Here is a 12,777-nt window from a genome sequence, read left to right on the forward strand (position 1 = left end):
CAGAACAGAAGGCTCTGGGGAGACTTTACATCAGCCTTCCAGTCCTTAAAGGGGGCTACAGGAAAGATGGGGAGGGACACTTTCTCTGGTGGTGTAGCGATAGGAGAAGGGGTAATGGTTTTAAACTGAAAGGGGGTAGATTTAGATGAGATATAAGGAAGAAATTCTTTTCTGTGAGGGTAGTGAGGCACTGGCACAGGTTGCCCAGAGAAGCTGTGGCTGCCCCCTCCCTGGCAGTGTTCAAGGCCAGGCTGGATGGGGCTTTGAGCAACCTGGGCTAGTGGAAGGTGTCCCTGCCCATGGCAGGGGGTTGGAGCGAGATGGTCTTTGAGGTTCCTTCCAACTCCAATCGTTCTATGCTTCTATGATACAATTTTTAAAATGCTATCAGAAAAAAATCCTAGGCTGAGTAACAGCTAAAATGTGCAGAGGCTTCTAAAAAAGGAAGAAAGAAAGACAAATAAAGCTTATTTTCTTGCCAATTAAGCAAAAACATTGTTACATATCTGCAGAAATGCATCTGAAAAACTTACTTGAACCTACACATTATTCTCTCCAAAGGATCTTTCAGCATTTGACAGGTTGACTTGTTCCCATTGTTTGACATTCGGGTCTCCTGCTGAAGTAGACTTACCCAGGCACTTTGCAAATGCCTACGGTGTTCCATTAAGAACTGCAGTTTTTCCTGTAACATCACCTGAGAAACACTGGAGAACTGATGCAAAAGTACTTTTGAGCAGTGTGTGTGTGTGAGTGGCCTTGACATGAATAAGATAAGCACTAATGACTTAACCTGCTTATCATTTTAATTTCTTATTCAATATACTTTGTCTGAACTTTTGCAACAAGAATGACACCTACTGCATAAATGTAATTATAATTACTCTGTTGTATGGAGTAAATACACTCTTATAAGCAGCCACTTAGTGATAGAAATGAGTAGAGAAGGGAATAAACCCTAGAAAAAAAATTTCCTGGATTTTTCCAACAATTCCTTTCAGACATTTTTCTAAGAAAATAAGGAAACACTAAATCCCTTCACATCTACATTAATTATCAGCTCCAGCTGTGATTTCTATACACATAGCAAAATTTAACTACTGTACTTCTGTACAGACAGTCTTGACTCAGTGTTGATGTGAATTCTTGGAGAATGCAAGCTTTGATTCTTGCATGTGCAGTCACTTTACGCTCATTTTTGTAGAAATATGTAAAAATAGAAACAAAACAAAGCAAGAAATTTACATTACTGTGAAGAGTTTATCAAGTCAAACAGAAAAAGAACTTGAATCTAGCATTCTGAAATCCTACAAGCAGACAGACAAATATTTATAAATACATACACATCTGTGTGGATATTCAAGAAAAATACACAAAATCATACACATACAGATATTCTGAAAATCAACAGGTATCAGACAGTCCTTAGGTTGTATGAACTGCAAAATCTGTTGCAAAATTAACATCTGCAAGATTGAAATCTTAGATCTAGAGTCAATTTTCTAGAACTAGAATACTTGGGGATAACAACAAAGGACTAACTGCACAAACATCTGCCCTTACCTGCTAATGGACTGAATTTTCTTAATGAAATTCAGGCAACATGGCATCTCATTCAAGCTATGAAGTTAATGTTTACAGTTGCTAGAATGCTATACATACCTTAGCCCAGTATTATGTTAACTGTTAATATAAGATTACTTAGAACTTTATGATTACATATGGAAGCTTATTTTTGGTTATTAGTAATTTTTACACTCTTGAATTAAGAGTCTCCTTAAATCCAGAGATTGTCTCAATATTTTTGTTTTTCATGGTTCATTTGCTTCTTTTTTACTTTCTATCTGTACAACAAAATTCTAAAATCTGAAGTAACAGAAGTATTGAAAGAAACATTGACAACATTGATCTTTCTAGTGAAAAAAAATATTTTTTAAAAATGTCGTTTCCCTTGAAATATCTTAAAACTTCACTTCTAGATAGTATTTCTTATAAAAAACCACATAAAACTCCACACAAATGTGTGCTATACAACCATTTGATCTGTTTGAATCATGGTCCTCTCTCTAAAACATGTGTATCCTGCAGTGACTGTGTAGGTTCTTTACCTCCTTAATTTTCATTTGGCAAGTAGCCCAAGCCTCTGCTTTAAATTTCCCACTTGGTAGCACTAGTATGGCACCTGAAGAGTAATTAGTTGTAAGAAAGGGAATTTGAATTGTTTGCTGAGAAGGAAAAAAATGTGCATGCCTAATAAAGATTTTTCCTTGAGTACCTGCAACAACATTTATTTATTTCTGCTTAGAATGCACCACCCTTTAAATAGACCAGTGACTATTTTTTTTCAAACTTTCCAGAAAAACTGAGTCAAAGAAAACAGGTTTAGTTTTAAGATCATGCTATTTCGCTTTTTTTTTTTTTTTTTTCTTTTAAAGTTTTATTTCTCAATTTATCTCCTATGGATACCTAAGGTGTAGTCTTCTAGGAAGGCAAAACATGAAAATGTCTGAGCAAGCAGAATATTTTACCTAAATTACACATATAATTCTCTATGAAGTTCATACTGTCCATGAAACTTTACATTATGATACTGTTTGTGAGATAGGCAGATCTCCATTGGTTCCAATGACCTTGGAAACTCTTTTTGAACATTACATTACATATATAGTTATGCAAAATGAGTAACAGAAATGCAGTTTTCCCTTCTTCAGAAATTAGCAGTTCCCCAGCCCTAAGAAAGTGCAAAGTGCTGCTCCTGATACTGCTTTCTGCCTTCTGTGCAAAGACAGAACTGTAGAGAAGTTTGAGGGGGAGGGGATTTGATTTCTTTTTTAATGTCTGCCTCCTTCCAGCAAGTCCATCTGTTGTAGCACTATAATTCTGGAAGCAGGATGTGTGTGTGACCAACAGGAGACAATTACTGCAAAAGTGTTTGTTGATTCAGCTCTATAAAGGGCAGGCCAATCACTACAGTATGAATAGAAAAGAATTCCAGCTGAGGAGCTGCATATAGATTAACACAAAATACATATATATAAATGAGAATGGGGAAAACCAGAGAGGAGTAACAGTATGGGAAAGGATTAAGTAGGAATGAAGACTGAAGTAGAGAAGAAAGCTGGCATTTTTGGGGATGTTAACTAAACAGTTTACTAGTCTCTATTTTCATAAATCTTCTCTAGCTTTCCACCTTGACAGAGACAGATGGGATAAAAAGATATGGAACTGGTCTGAGTCCCTTTTGGAAGAAAACTCCAACTGCCTTGAGCACTCCACTCTTGGGGCATTCAGAGACAGTTGGTCTCTCCAAAAGTGCTTGTTATTCATAGAGGAATGGGTGTTAATTCATGTGGATGGACCAGACTCTCAGGAAAGCTCCCAGAACACTGGCTAGAAGTGAAACTTCCCTCACCCATTTGAAAGCAGGTAAAATGTCAGCACGAGGACCACTTCTTTTTCAGAAGGATTAATGAATTCTGTTGATACAATAGTAAATCAGGCCACAATATCATTTGTACATAGTAACTGATTCAGAATTTCATATAAAGCATGTTACTATATAACAGTTCATAATTTTGATCATAAGAAATTAAGGGAGAAAAATTAAAGTTACGAAAATGCCAAAGAATTACAACAGAATTAAACTCAACATTGTAAGACACCATAATGAAAAGTATTTACCTCTATGGTCACTTTACTAGTTTGAAGTTTCTGATCAGCCAAATGTAGCCGAGTTGTTAGTTTTTCATTCATTTCTTTAAATCCCTTCAGAGAAGACACTGCTGTCTTCTTTTCATTGTGTAAAACAGTTATCTGCTGCTGCAGTGACTTAATTCTTTCCTGCAGTAGAGTAACAGAGTAGCCTGGTTTCTGGACAATGGTATTTCTCCTTTTTGTTCTGTTGACTAAACATAAAATGGCATGTTACTAAACTGACAGATCATCATAACTAAGACAATTTCTGATTTTTCTTTGGCCCTTCAAAACACTGTTCTATCCCCTAAAGTACTTCTCAGTGAGCAAACTGGTAAATTAATTCAATTCACCTATAACTGCTCTATGTTGGTTTTTTTTTCCAAATTGCCAACACTGAAAACTCAACAAGAACTTGAAAGTTAAATGTGGCTCAAGTTTCTGATTGGTATTACTGGAAATAAAGGCTTCAGCATCTTGTTAACAAGGTTTTTTTTTAAGGTCCAAGATAAAATATAGTTAATTTTGTTTCATTGGCTGTGGTGGCTAAAAGGGACAAACAAGAACATAACATAGTGAAAAGCCTTATTTCAGTCAGTAGATTCAGTAAAAATAGAGTGTATTTTAACTGTGCAAAAAGATGCTGTTTGACAGTCACTTTTTATACAATTTCACTATAAAATAATGAGCTAAATCTGAAAATATACTTAAATTTAAACAACCAAATCCTGTAACAGCATGTAAGTGGGTTTGTGTAATATATAGAAGAGGTTTTGGAATACCAGGCAGGAATGCTTTGTCAATCTCACTTATAAAGTTGGCAAAAACCCCATAATATACCTACCTTTGCTTAGAATTAATGGATAAGATGTTCTAGAACAGCAGATCTTTCTCCTCTTGGAATGTAACTTTTCTAGGTGTTTTTTCTTTGAATGGCCCTAAATAAAAGAAGCACAGGCTAGTAACCCTCCATTATGGCACACCAACCACAATACTCCAAAGTCTTCCAGTTTAAACTGAAACCACAAAAAATACTTCAAATAATACAGGCAATTCTAAGCAATTTAAATTTGAAAACCAGTCTTACAACATCAGCCATCAAAGATTACAAATTTCTGTCTTTTCTATCAGATGCCAAAAACACAAAGAACTGTTACGGGTAAATCATAACCCTTTCCAAAGAATCCCAGAGAAAAATTAAGTGTCTGTTAATGCCTACATTTTTTTCTTTTTTTTGATAAGATACGAATTTACTTGTAGGAAAAAAGATGGTGTATATTACTTGAAAGCCTGTAACATCCTATTTTTCAAGATATTTAAGTGAAAATTTAAAGGAATAGCAGACTTACTAGTTCAAAAGGAGGAATATCAGATTAGAATATTGAGCTGTAACTGGAAGATGCATGAATATACATGGAAATATATGAATATATATGTTCGGGTTGACATAGTGCTTAGGGATCTGGTGTAGTTGAGAACAGCCAGTGTTAGGTTAAGGGTTGGACTAGATCTTCAAAGTCTTTTCCAACCTAGATGATTCTGTGAACATGCAAATACAATCCCTGTGTTTGCACAGGGTTTAACAAAAGTCAGCTGCATGTCTTTTAAATATATGATTTGAAAAATCTTCTATTTCTAGAACCAGTCAAAATGTTCACTGACAAAAGCAGAGACTGAAGAAGAATGCTGCTTGCAATATGTAAAATGAAAATGGCCAGAACACGGCTTACTCCAAAATCAGAGTACTATTTCCCTGTCTCTGAAATGCTTAGTGTATTCTGAAACACTTTTATTCTGGATCTCTCTAACATTTATCTAGTTTTTTAAGTCTTAAGTTCGCAATTTCTATGTGATACCATGTATCTGGAAATATTCAAAATTAAAATAGCTCTTCGTCAAACTGAATAGAGTAAACAGCAACGTATCATTTACTAAATGCACTGAATAAATTACTGACATTGTAAGATAGCTTAGCCATTGATTCTAGATTCACAAAATCATTGCGTTATTTGAAGGGTGGGGCAATAGGATATGCTAGAAAAAAAAGAAAAGAAATTTAAGTGCCAACTTTTCAGACTAAAACCAAAGCAAAGAAAACAAAGGTCAAGCTCTTGTAGGTCTGTCTCCTTTGAGCAGTCTCTTAATTATTTTATTCCATGTCATAAAGACAACAATGGAAACCAGTACTCAGACCTTATCAGTATGATGCGAAGATCCTACAACCACTGAAGACATGGAATTGGATGACTGATGCTAGCCTGAAATGGTGATTATATGCTACAGAAAACAGCTCTCAGCAGATGATGGGCAAAATAGATGGAGACATCCACTCTAGGCCACAGCTCTGATAAATGTACGAGCTGTAAGAGAGTGTCAATTACTCTCCTGACACTGCACGGGGTCTTATACATTTATACTGCATGGGGCAAAACTGAGAAAGTCCTTGTGTCATAAATAATCTCATCTCCAACACCAGGCATAGCTCATGAGTCGGGAGATTTGTCTAGCCTCTCTTTGTATGAGAATACCATGACCCAGCTGGAGTGTCCTTAAATCCTCAGGAGGATTTAAGATTTCTGTTAAAACTGGTGTTCCCAATTGTCAATACTAAGCCTTTTTGCAATACTATCTTCTGTATACACAAGCCTCTGCAACAGGGGACTTCTGCTGAACCATATTTACCTGCTTAGGGCTCTTGGGATGCTTCCTGTGTATGCTCCAAGAGCACCAGTCTGTTACGCATGTGTATCAAAATATATCTGTGTTTGTCCTTTCCAGTAGGAAGAGAGTTCATACAATATAGAAAAACAGTAGAGGTGCTGGCTGTGTCTACACTACCAAGCGACAGCAAAGCCTCCTGGATTCCCTGCCTTGTATATACTCACTTAGGAGCAGTAGGAGATAACAAGAGTTATCTGTCAGATTTTCACATATAACATGCACCTGCTCATACTGTGTATTCTATACCAACAGATGGTTGCAGAAGAATTTATCTTTTTTTTCAGCTCTTCTGCCAGAAAAATAGATCTTTTGATGGAAATATAACAGAGAATTTGTATTTAGTTTAAAGTTTTGGAGACTAATAAAATATATCTGTTTTCAAACTCTTTATTATACCACCATACATAACAGAATTTCAAGCTAGTTTTCCAACAGCAGAAAGTTGTTCAGTGTTTCAGTATTTTGTTTCTTGATCTAAGAAACAACAGTATCTGCTGGTGTTTTAAATTCCATGAACTCAGGTGATTTATTTCGGTAAACACAGGAAGGAATAAATATTAAGCACTCTTCAAAAGTCCAAAAATGAGTTGTCTGTTATAGATTGTACGGAGCCTCTAAAGACTTTGAAAATGAGCAGCTGGCCCTCCTCTCTGACAAAACAGCATACAGATGTTAGCAATGTGACAAGGGGTTCAAATACTCAGACAATGAATGTAAATAGGCTAAGCAGCATCATAAAAGCACACTTTTCTCTATATAGAAACTCCTGGACAGAATCAAAAGCATCTTTCTAAGATGGAGACAACTCTTTCTGCACATTCTAAATGAACTGAGAGATGTTCATGCTTGATTAGCCAGGACATCATTTTGCTAGAGGGGAGGAGGGGATGTTGCTGCTTCCTTGTTATGGGTTCACCCTGTTCTTTATGGCTTTTGTGATGGACAGAGTTTAACAGGATGGCTGCAGCAGTCTTAGTCTAGCCTATGAGAAAGCAGGACTAACTTACAGCAGCTTTAGCTTTTTTAATCATCTTTTGCACTCCTGACAGGCCCGCCAAATACTTTTGCAGTCTGATCGTTCAAAAAATATTCTAAATGATAGTAAAACTATTCACTGAATATCTGGAAGTATATTTTCTTTTCAGTTTAAAACACGTCAAATTAATTAAGGGAACAGCAGTGATAATACTAGCTATTAAACACTGCACAGGAGAAAAAACCAAGTACTATTACATACCTTTTTATTATACCACTGGTTTTTGCCTTCTAAATGAACATGGTTGCAAGGCTTTTGACTACCTTGTATTTGCTTTATCCCCTGTTGTTTACGTCTATCTGTCACTGGATCAGTGTTTTGAACTGTCTTCATAATCACTGTTGCCAAACTTTCAGAAGTTGGTACTTCAGAGTCACTAAAATAGCATATTCAGGAAAACAAGACAAAACAAAGGTAAATGTTGAAAGTTCCAAACAGCCAATGCTTTAGTACTCAGAAAATAACGCATGCAAGAAAGAAGATCGAGTAATATAAATTTCAAATGGTGCTAAATTGACTTATTCAACAGATGTTTACAAATATGATAAAGAAGAAATCTCTGAAACAGTCTTACAAAGTTCTACTCTGTCAAATGGAATCTCAATCTACAATGCACAGAGGTCTGAGACTTCATTTGCTTCTTAATGGATAGCTTTTGTTACAGTCTACAAAAGTGATATACATGAAAAACTACTTAATAGTACTTCTAGGCTGTGAATGGCTCACAAAGATACAACACATTTCTACTTACCTTCACGTTCACATTTGATAACAAAACAAATGCACAGTATTTCACTCAGTAACATTTAGTTTCAACTGAGCTTTATTTGCAATGTTGACCAAGACAAACTCAGAAATCACACTTCATGAAATGTCTGCCAAGCACCCCTTTGCAGTGCTTTTAAATTCGGTAAACTTGGTAGTCCTTCTACTGAAATTGCCTGCCATGCAGAGAAACTGGACCTGAAACTTTCATTCTACTTCAAATTTTTCCTTATACTTGCACTCAATATGCTCTTAATTTTCAGTTTTTCACTGCCTTGCCTCAGATTATAATTTGTTTTCTGATATTCAGTGAAGTCTATCTTAAAACATGAAGTCTTGGATATATCATTTTCTATACCATCAGTGGCTATTCAGCATCATTTGTGCAACTGGATTTGTGAAGGAATCCCTTGATAGAAAGTAATTTTGATCTGTTATTTCTTAAACCAAGACATTTTAAAAGGCCCAACTGAGTTCAAATTAAGTTGCACCATCATAAAAATCAATGGTTTAGAGATGGAGGTTACTTAACCAGAGAAAAGAGCTCAAATTGAAGAGAAGAGCTCATATAGAAACATGTTTATACTTTCCAAAACCTGTCCTGACACACTGGTATGTCTTATTGACTGGTAAGAACAGAAATCAGTGTAATAGTTTGAAGGTGCTGCAGTAACACAGAGATATTTCTAACTACGTACACATTTCCCTCACCTAATGCTTTCAGTTAATGTTCTATTTGGAAAATTGAAGGCTTGAATCTAGAAACTCAGAGACAGCTACTAGTGATAAAGAACAGTATTTATTAATAAGTAGAAGAGAGAACTAAATGAAGCTATTTCCCTAACTTGTTGAAAATGACACCTTGAAACATCAACTCCAAAAATTTTCACTATTCTATGAGAATAATTCCCTAACTCCTGGGAATTATACAATTATCAAAAGCAGCATTTATGGCTAGACACAACTGAAGCCATACAATTACTTTCCACTTCACTTCAAACTCAAATTGCAGTGACAATTTGTTTGCTCAATTTTGTTCTTAAGAAGCAAAACACTAAATTAAATAAAGAGTTCACTAATTATAACAGAAAAACACATACCTTTTATGTAAAATCATATCTGCAATATTAAATTAAACATAAAACCAAACAAGTTTTACATTAATGATAGCAACCTACAAATTACATAGTTCTTAATTTGTTTTCTCTCTCAAGGTAACTGCATTCAGGAGCCCCCTATTTTGCATGGGGAGTATCACCACAAAGGCTTAATTTGCCACTATTGATTTGCTCCATATGACCTATAAGACCAACATGAAACCTATGAAGATTTCATTTTTTCTCTAAATTTTGGATAAATACAGACTTGAGAATTTTCTTTGCATGTCTCTTAGGACATTGAAAGACAAGGTTTGATGCCCATTTACCTAGTGGCTTACTGTTGCCTCCTCAAGTACATGTGGATAAACAGAAGAAGCAAAAATTCTAAACCTTTATGAAGCTTGCCAGTGCAATTTTCTGAGGGCCTTGTGACTCATGACTGGGACTCTGTGCAGTAACAATTACCTTTAAAGAACTGATTTTTAACCATCATTCAATTAAAGTTAGTACAATGACTGTGCATAAAACATACATGAAATAATTAGTGTGGATGGTTCTTAATTTAAAGGATGTTAAACAGCTTGTAGACATCTGCTAGCAAGCCGAAATGGGTCATTCAAAATTTATCTAACTAAATTAAGGGGAAAAAATGTTTCTCCTCCCGGGTCGGTATGTCACAAGATAACTAAACTGACTTAGTAGGCTTGCCTGGGAATCCTTAGCTGTCAGTGGTGAATATGCAAAGGGCCAGCAAATTAAATCAACCTGCCAAACTGTCAATTTCAAGCCTCATGACTGCATGAAAATAGCATCACTGGAAGAAATCAAGCATTGCCTTCTTTTGGGTTTCCTGGCACCTATTCAAATACTCATGCAGTTGTGGCTAATTTTGCATGCAAATTTCAGTCAATAAGCTCAGAACAAGACCTCCCAAGATATTTCAAAGGATCTGACAGTATTTTTTTTGAATACCAAATCAACAGTAGTTGAAATTCAATCTCCATTTGCTAGTGCTTTACATATGCACAGTGTCCCCTCTACAGGGCTAAGTTAATGAGAGCCGTACCTGCTTTCACTCATATCCTCCCAGCCGTCCTTACTGAAGTTCTCAAATACATTACTCATAACCTTGATGGACTGTTTGAGAAAAGCTCCATGATGTCCCAAAGAGCTCTTTTTCTTGGCTGTTTTTAATTTAACCTTGGTGCCTGTTATCTTGCAATTACATTGCCCAGAGGTTGCCATTGCTTTGGCTTCATCGAGCAAACACTTCAGTTCTTGTACTTGACTCAGCAAATCTTCATTTTCACTTCTCAACCTTTTAGCTTCTGCCACTTGCCTCTTCAAAGAGGCAGCTTCTTTTTCCTGCTCATCATTCACTAACTGAAGTTCCGCTTTGTCTTTTTTAATTTCACAAATCCTCTTAAGTAGCTCTCTTTCTCTTGTGTCTGCATCTTCCTTTTGCACTTTTAAAGATTCTTCCAAATAATTTTTCTCCTTCAATAAGTCTTTAATTACTTCTTTCTGTTTCTTTAATTCCCCTTCAACAGCTTTGAATCTTCCTTCTAGTTGTTGTACCTAACAAAAGCAATTTTAGCATTTATAATATTTCAGACTATTCAGTAGAAAAAAACCCTTTAGTTTCAAATGTATTTATTGTATGACAATATTACATCAAGCACAAGGTCAATAGCAATCTATGGTCCTTAATTTTAAAATAATTCTAACATAGTGCAGATGAAAACATTTTAGCTGCAATAATACAGATGTTGAACAAAGGGCAAATGGTAAAAGAAGTTAAAATTCCAGACAAAGTGACACAGAAGTTTAAGTATGCTAATGAACCTTCCTGATGCATCTTGAGCTCATTGCTGATTTGGTTATACATAATAATTGAATTTAAAAAAACATTTTCAGAAGAAAAACTATTTTGAAACGCAGGCAATTTTGCACTAGCTATCTAAATCAACAAGGTCTTTTAAGTCTTGTAAATAGACAATTAAATATTAATTTGATTTTCCAAAAACCCCCAAACAAATCATAGTAAGAGTTATCAGAAGCTCAGCACCTAAATATGAAGGCTGAAATGTATTTTCTATTCACAGAAAGGGAAAATCTATCCTGTTCCAATAAAGCCACTTTACAAGCTTCTCATATATAGTCTGAAGGAGCATATTCTACCTATACATGATGCATATGCTTTGTTTGCAAAGTCCTTTGAGGTTTACACCTATTCAAGGTCATTAACAATAAACCAATATACACTGTTATGGAATATTTGCTTAAAGTTACAACCAAACCCCACGATTTCCATAAATAAGGGGCAATTTTTGAGATTTCCTCAGAAGCTGGCAAAGGACATCTGAGTGTGTTTTGTGCTCAGTAACCACTTAGTTATTTTGGAGAAATACAGTTGGTTGGTTTTGTCAAGCTTCATCCCCACTCTTTCACTAGGGAAAGTTCCAGGTGCTCCCAACTTTTCTGGACATGGGTAGAAAAGCTTATTTTTCAAGGAGTTGTAGTAGAATGTACGTGTCCAACTTCAGCTACTCACCTTACAAAATACTGGCCAATTCTATCACTTTGTAGCAATACAAAAAGTCAGAACTTGCTTTCACATTGAAAACAGTGAAAACATAGTATTTCTCAGTAAATGCTGGATGGTTTTGCAGGACACTTTGCCAATGCATTTAAATTAATTTAAAACTTATGGAATGATTTACAAAGTGAGTACTACAGATTTGATTCTGATAAATGAGAGGTCTTAACATACAGAATAAATAAGGGCAAAAGCCACTCAAACTTCATATACATTTATGAATTTGATATTGAATTTGTGAGTTTGATAGCAAACCTTTAATATGCATGCCTACCCATTGTTACCTTCCTTTACAGAAATTCATATCATTCCCACAATGGTGAGATTACTTTATGGCTACATAAAGTTATTGGGTGAAATTAGAAATAAAAGCATTTCTTCCAAATGCTTCAGTGAAACCAAGGGTTAAGATTAAAATCACAGTTTGTAGTTTCCTCTCCAGAGATAAGGAGTTAGACCAGTACCTTTCTTCATCTATCTTCCTAAACTGAGAATCTGCTATTATATCCTCAGTTCTTTAAAGCAACCTTTTGCACTCACTAGCACTTAAAGTCATGTATGACAGCTGTAAGGAAACAAACAATGAATAGATTCTACACCTGTCCCTAAGGCACCATCATAACTTTGTATATCCATAGAGAAAAAAATTATGTAGTAGCTGGCAAACAAAATTATAGTTCTGAAATATAGATGATAAGCAAGCATAAACTGTGTGACATTTCAGATGGTAGCACTCATATTATTTCAATTACTCACTCTACCTTAAGATAAATGAATGTGAGCACTTCCTATTCTGTGTGTTATTATTTTAACATGATGTTTGTCATTCAGTAATAACGAGATGACAGCCTTCATTGCCTGAC

General features: G+C 35.4%; 1 protein-coding gene across 1 annotated transcript in view; it reads right to left on the reverse strand.

Moving 5' to 3' along the window:
- CNTLN (centlein) overlaps positions 1–12,777 on the reverse strand; it is a 182,562-nt gene that overhangs the window by 54,063 nt on the left and 115,722 nt on the right. The window contains exons 15-18 of the mRNA XM_026866054.1: positions 10,382–10,893; positions 7,652–7,826; positions 4,538–4,631; positions 3,682–3,905 (exon numbers count right to left, since the gene is read on the reverse strand). Coding sequence (XP_026721855.1) covers positions 3,682–3,905; positions 4,538–4,631; positions 7,652–7,826; positions 10,382–10,893 — 1,005 coding nt within the window. The remainder of the gene's footprint in view (positions 1–3,681; positions 3,906–4,537; positions 4,632–7,651; positions 7,827–10,381; positions 10,894–12,777) is intronic.

Source organism: Athene cunicularia (assembly GCF_003259725.1).
Source record: "Athene cunicularia isolate RWA chromosome Z unlocalized genomic scaffold, athCun1 chrZ_part2, whole genome shotgun sequence".
NCBI classification, from domain to species: domain Eukaryota; kingdom Metazoa; phylum Chordata; class Aves; order Strigiformes; family Strigidae; genus Athene; species Athene cunicularia.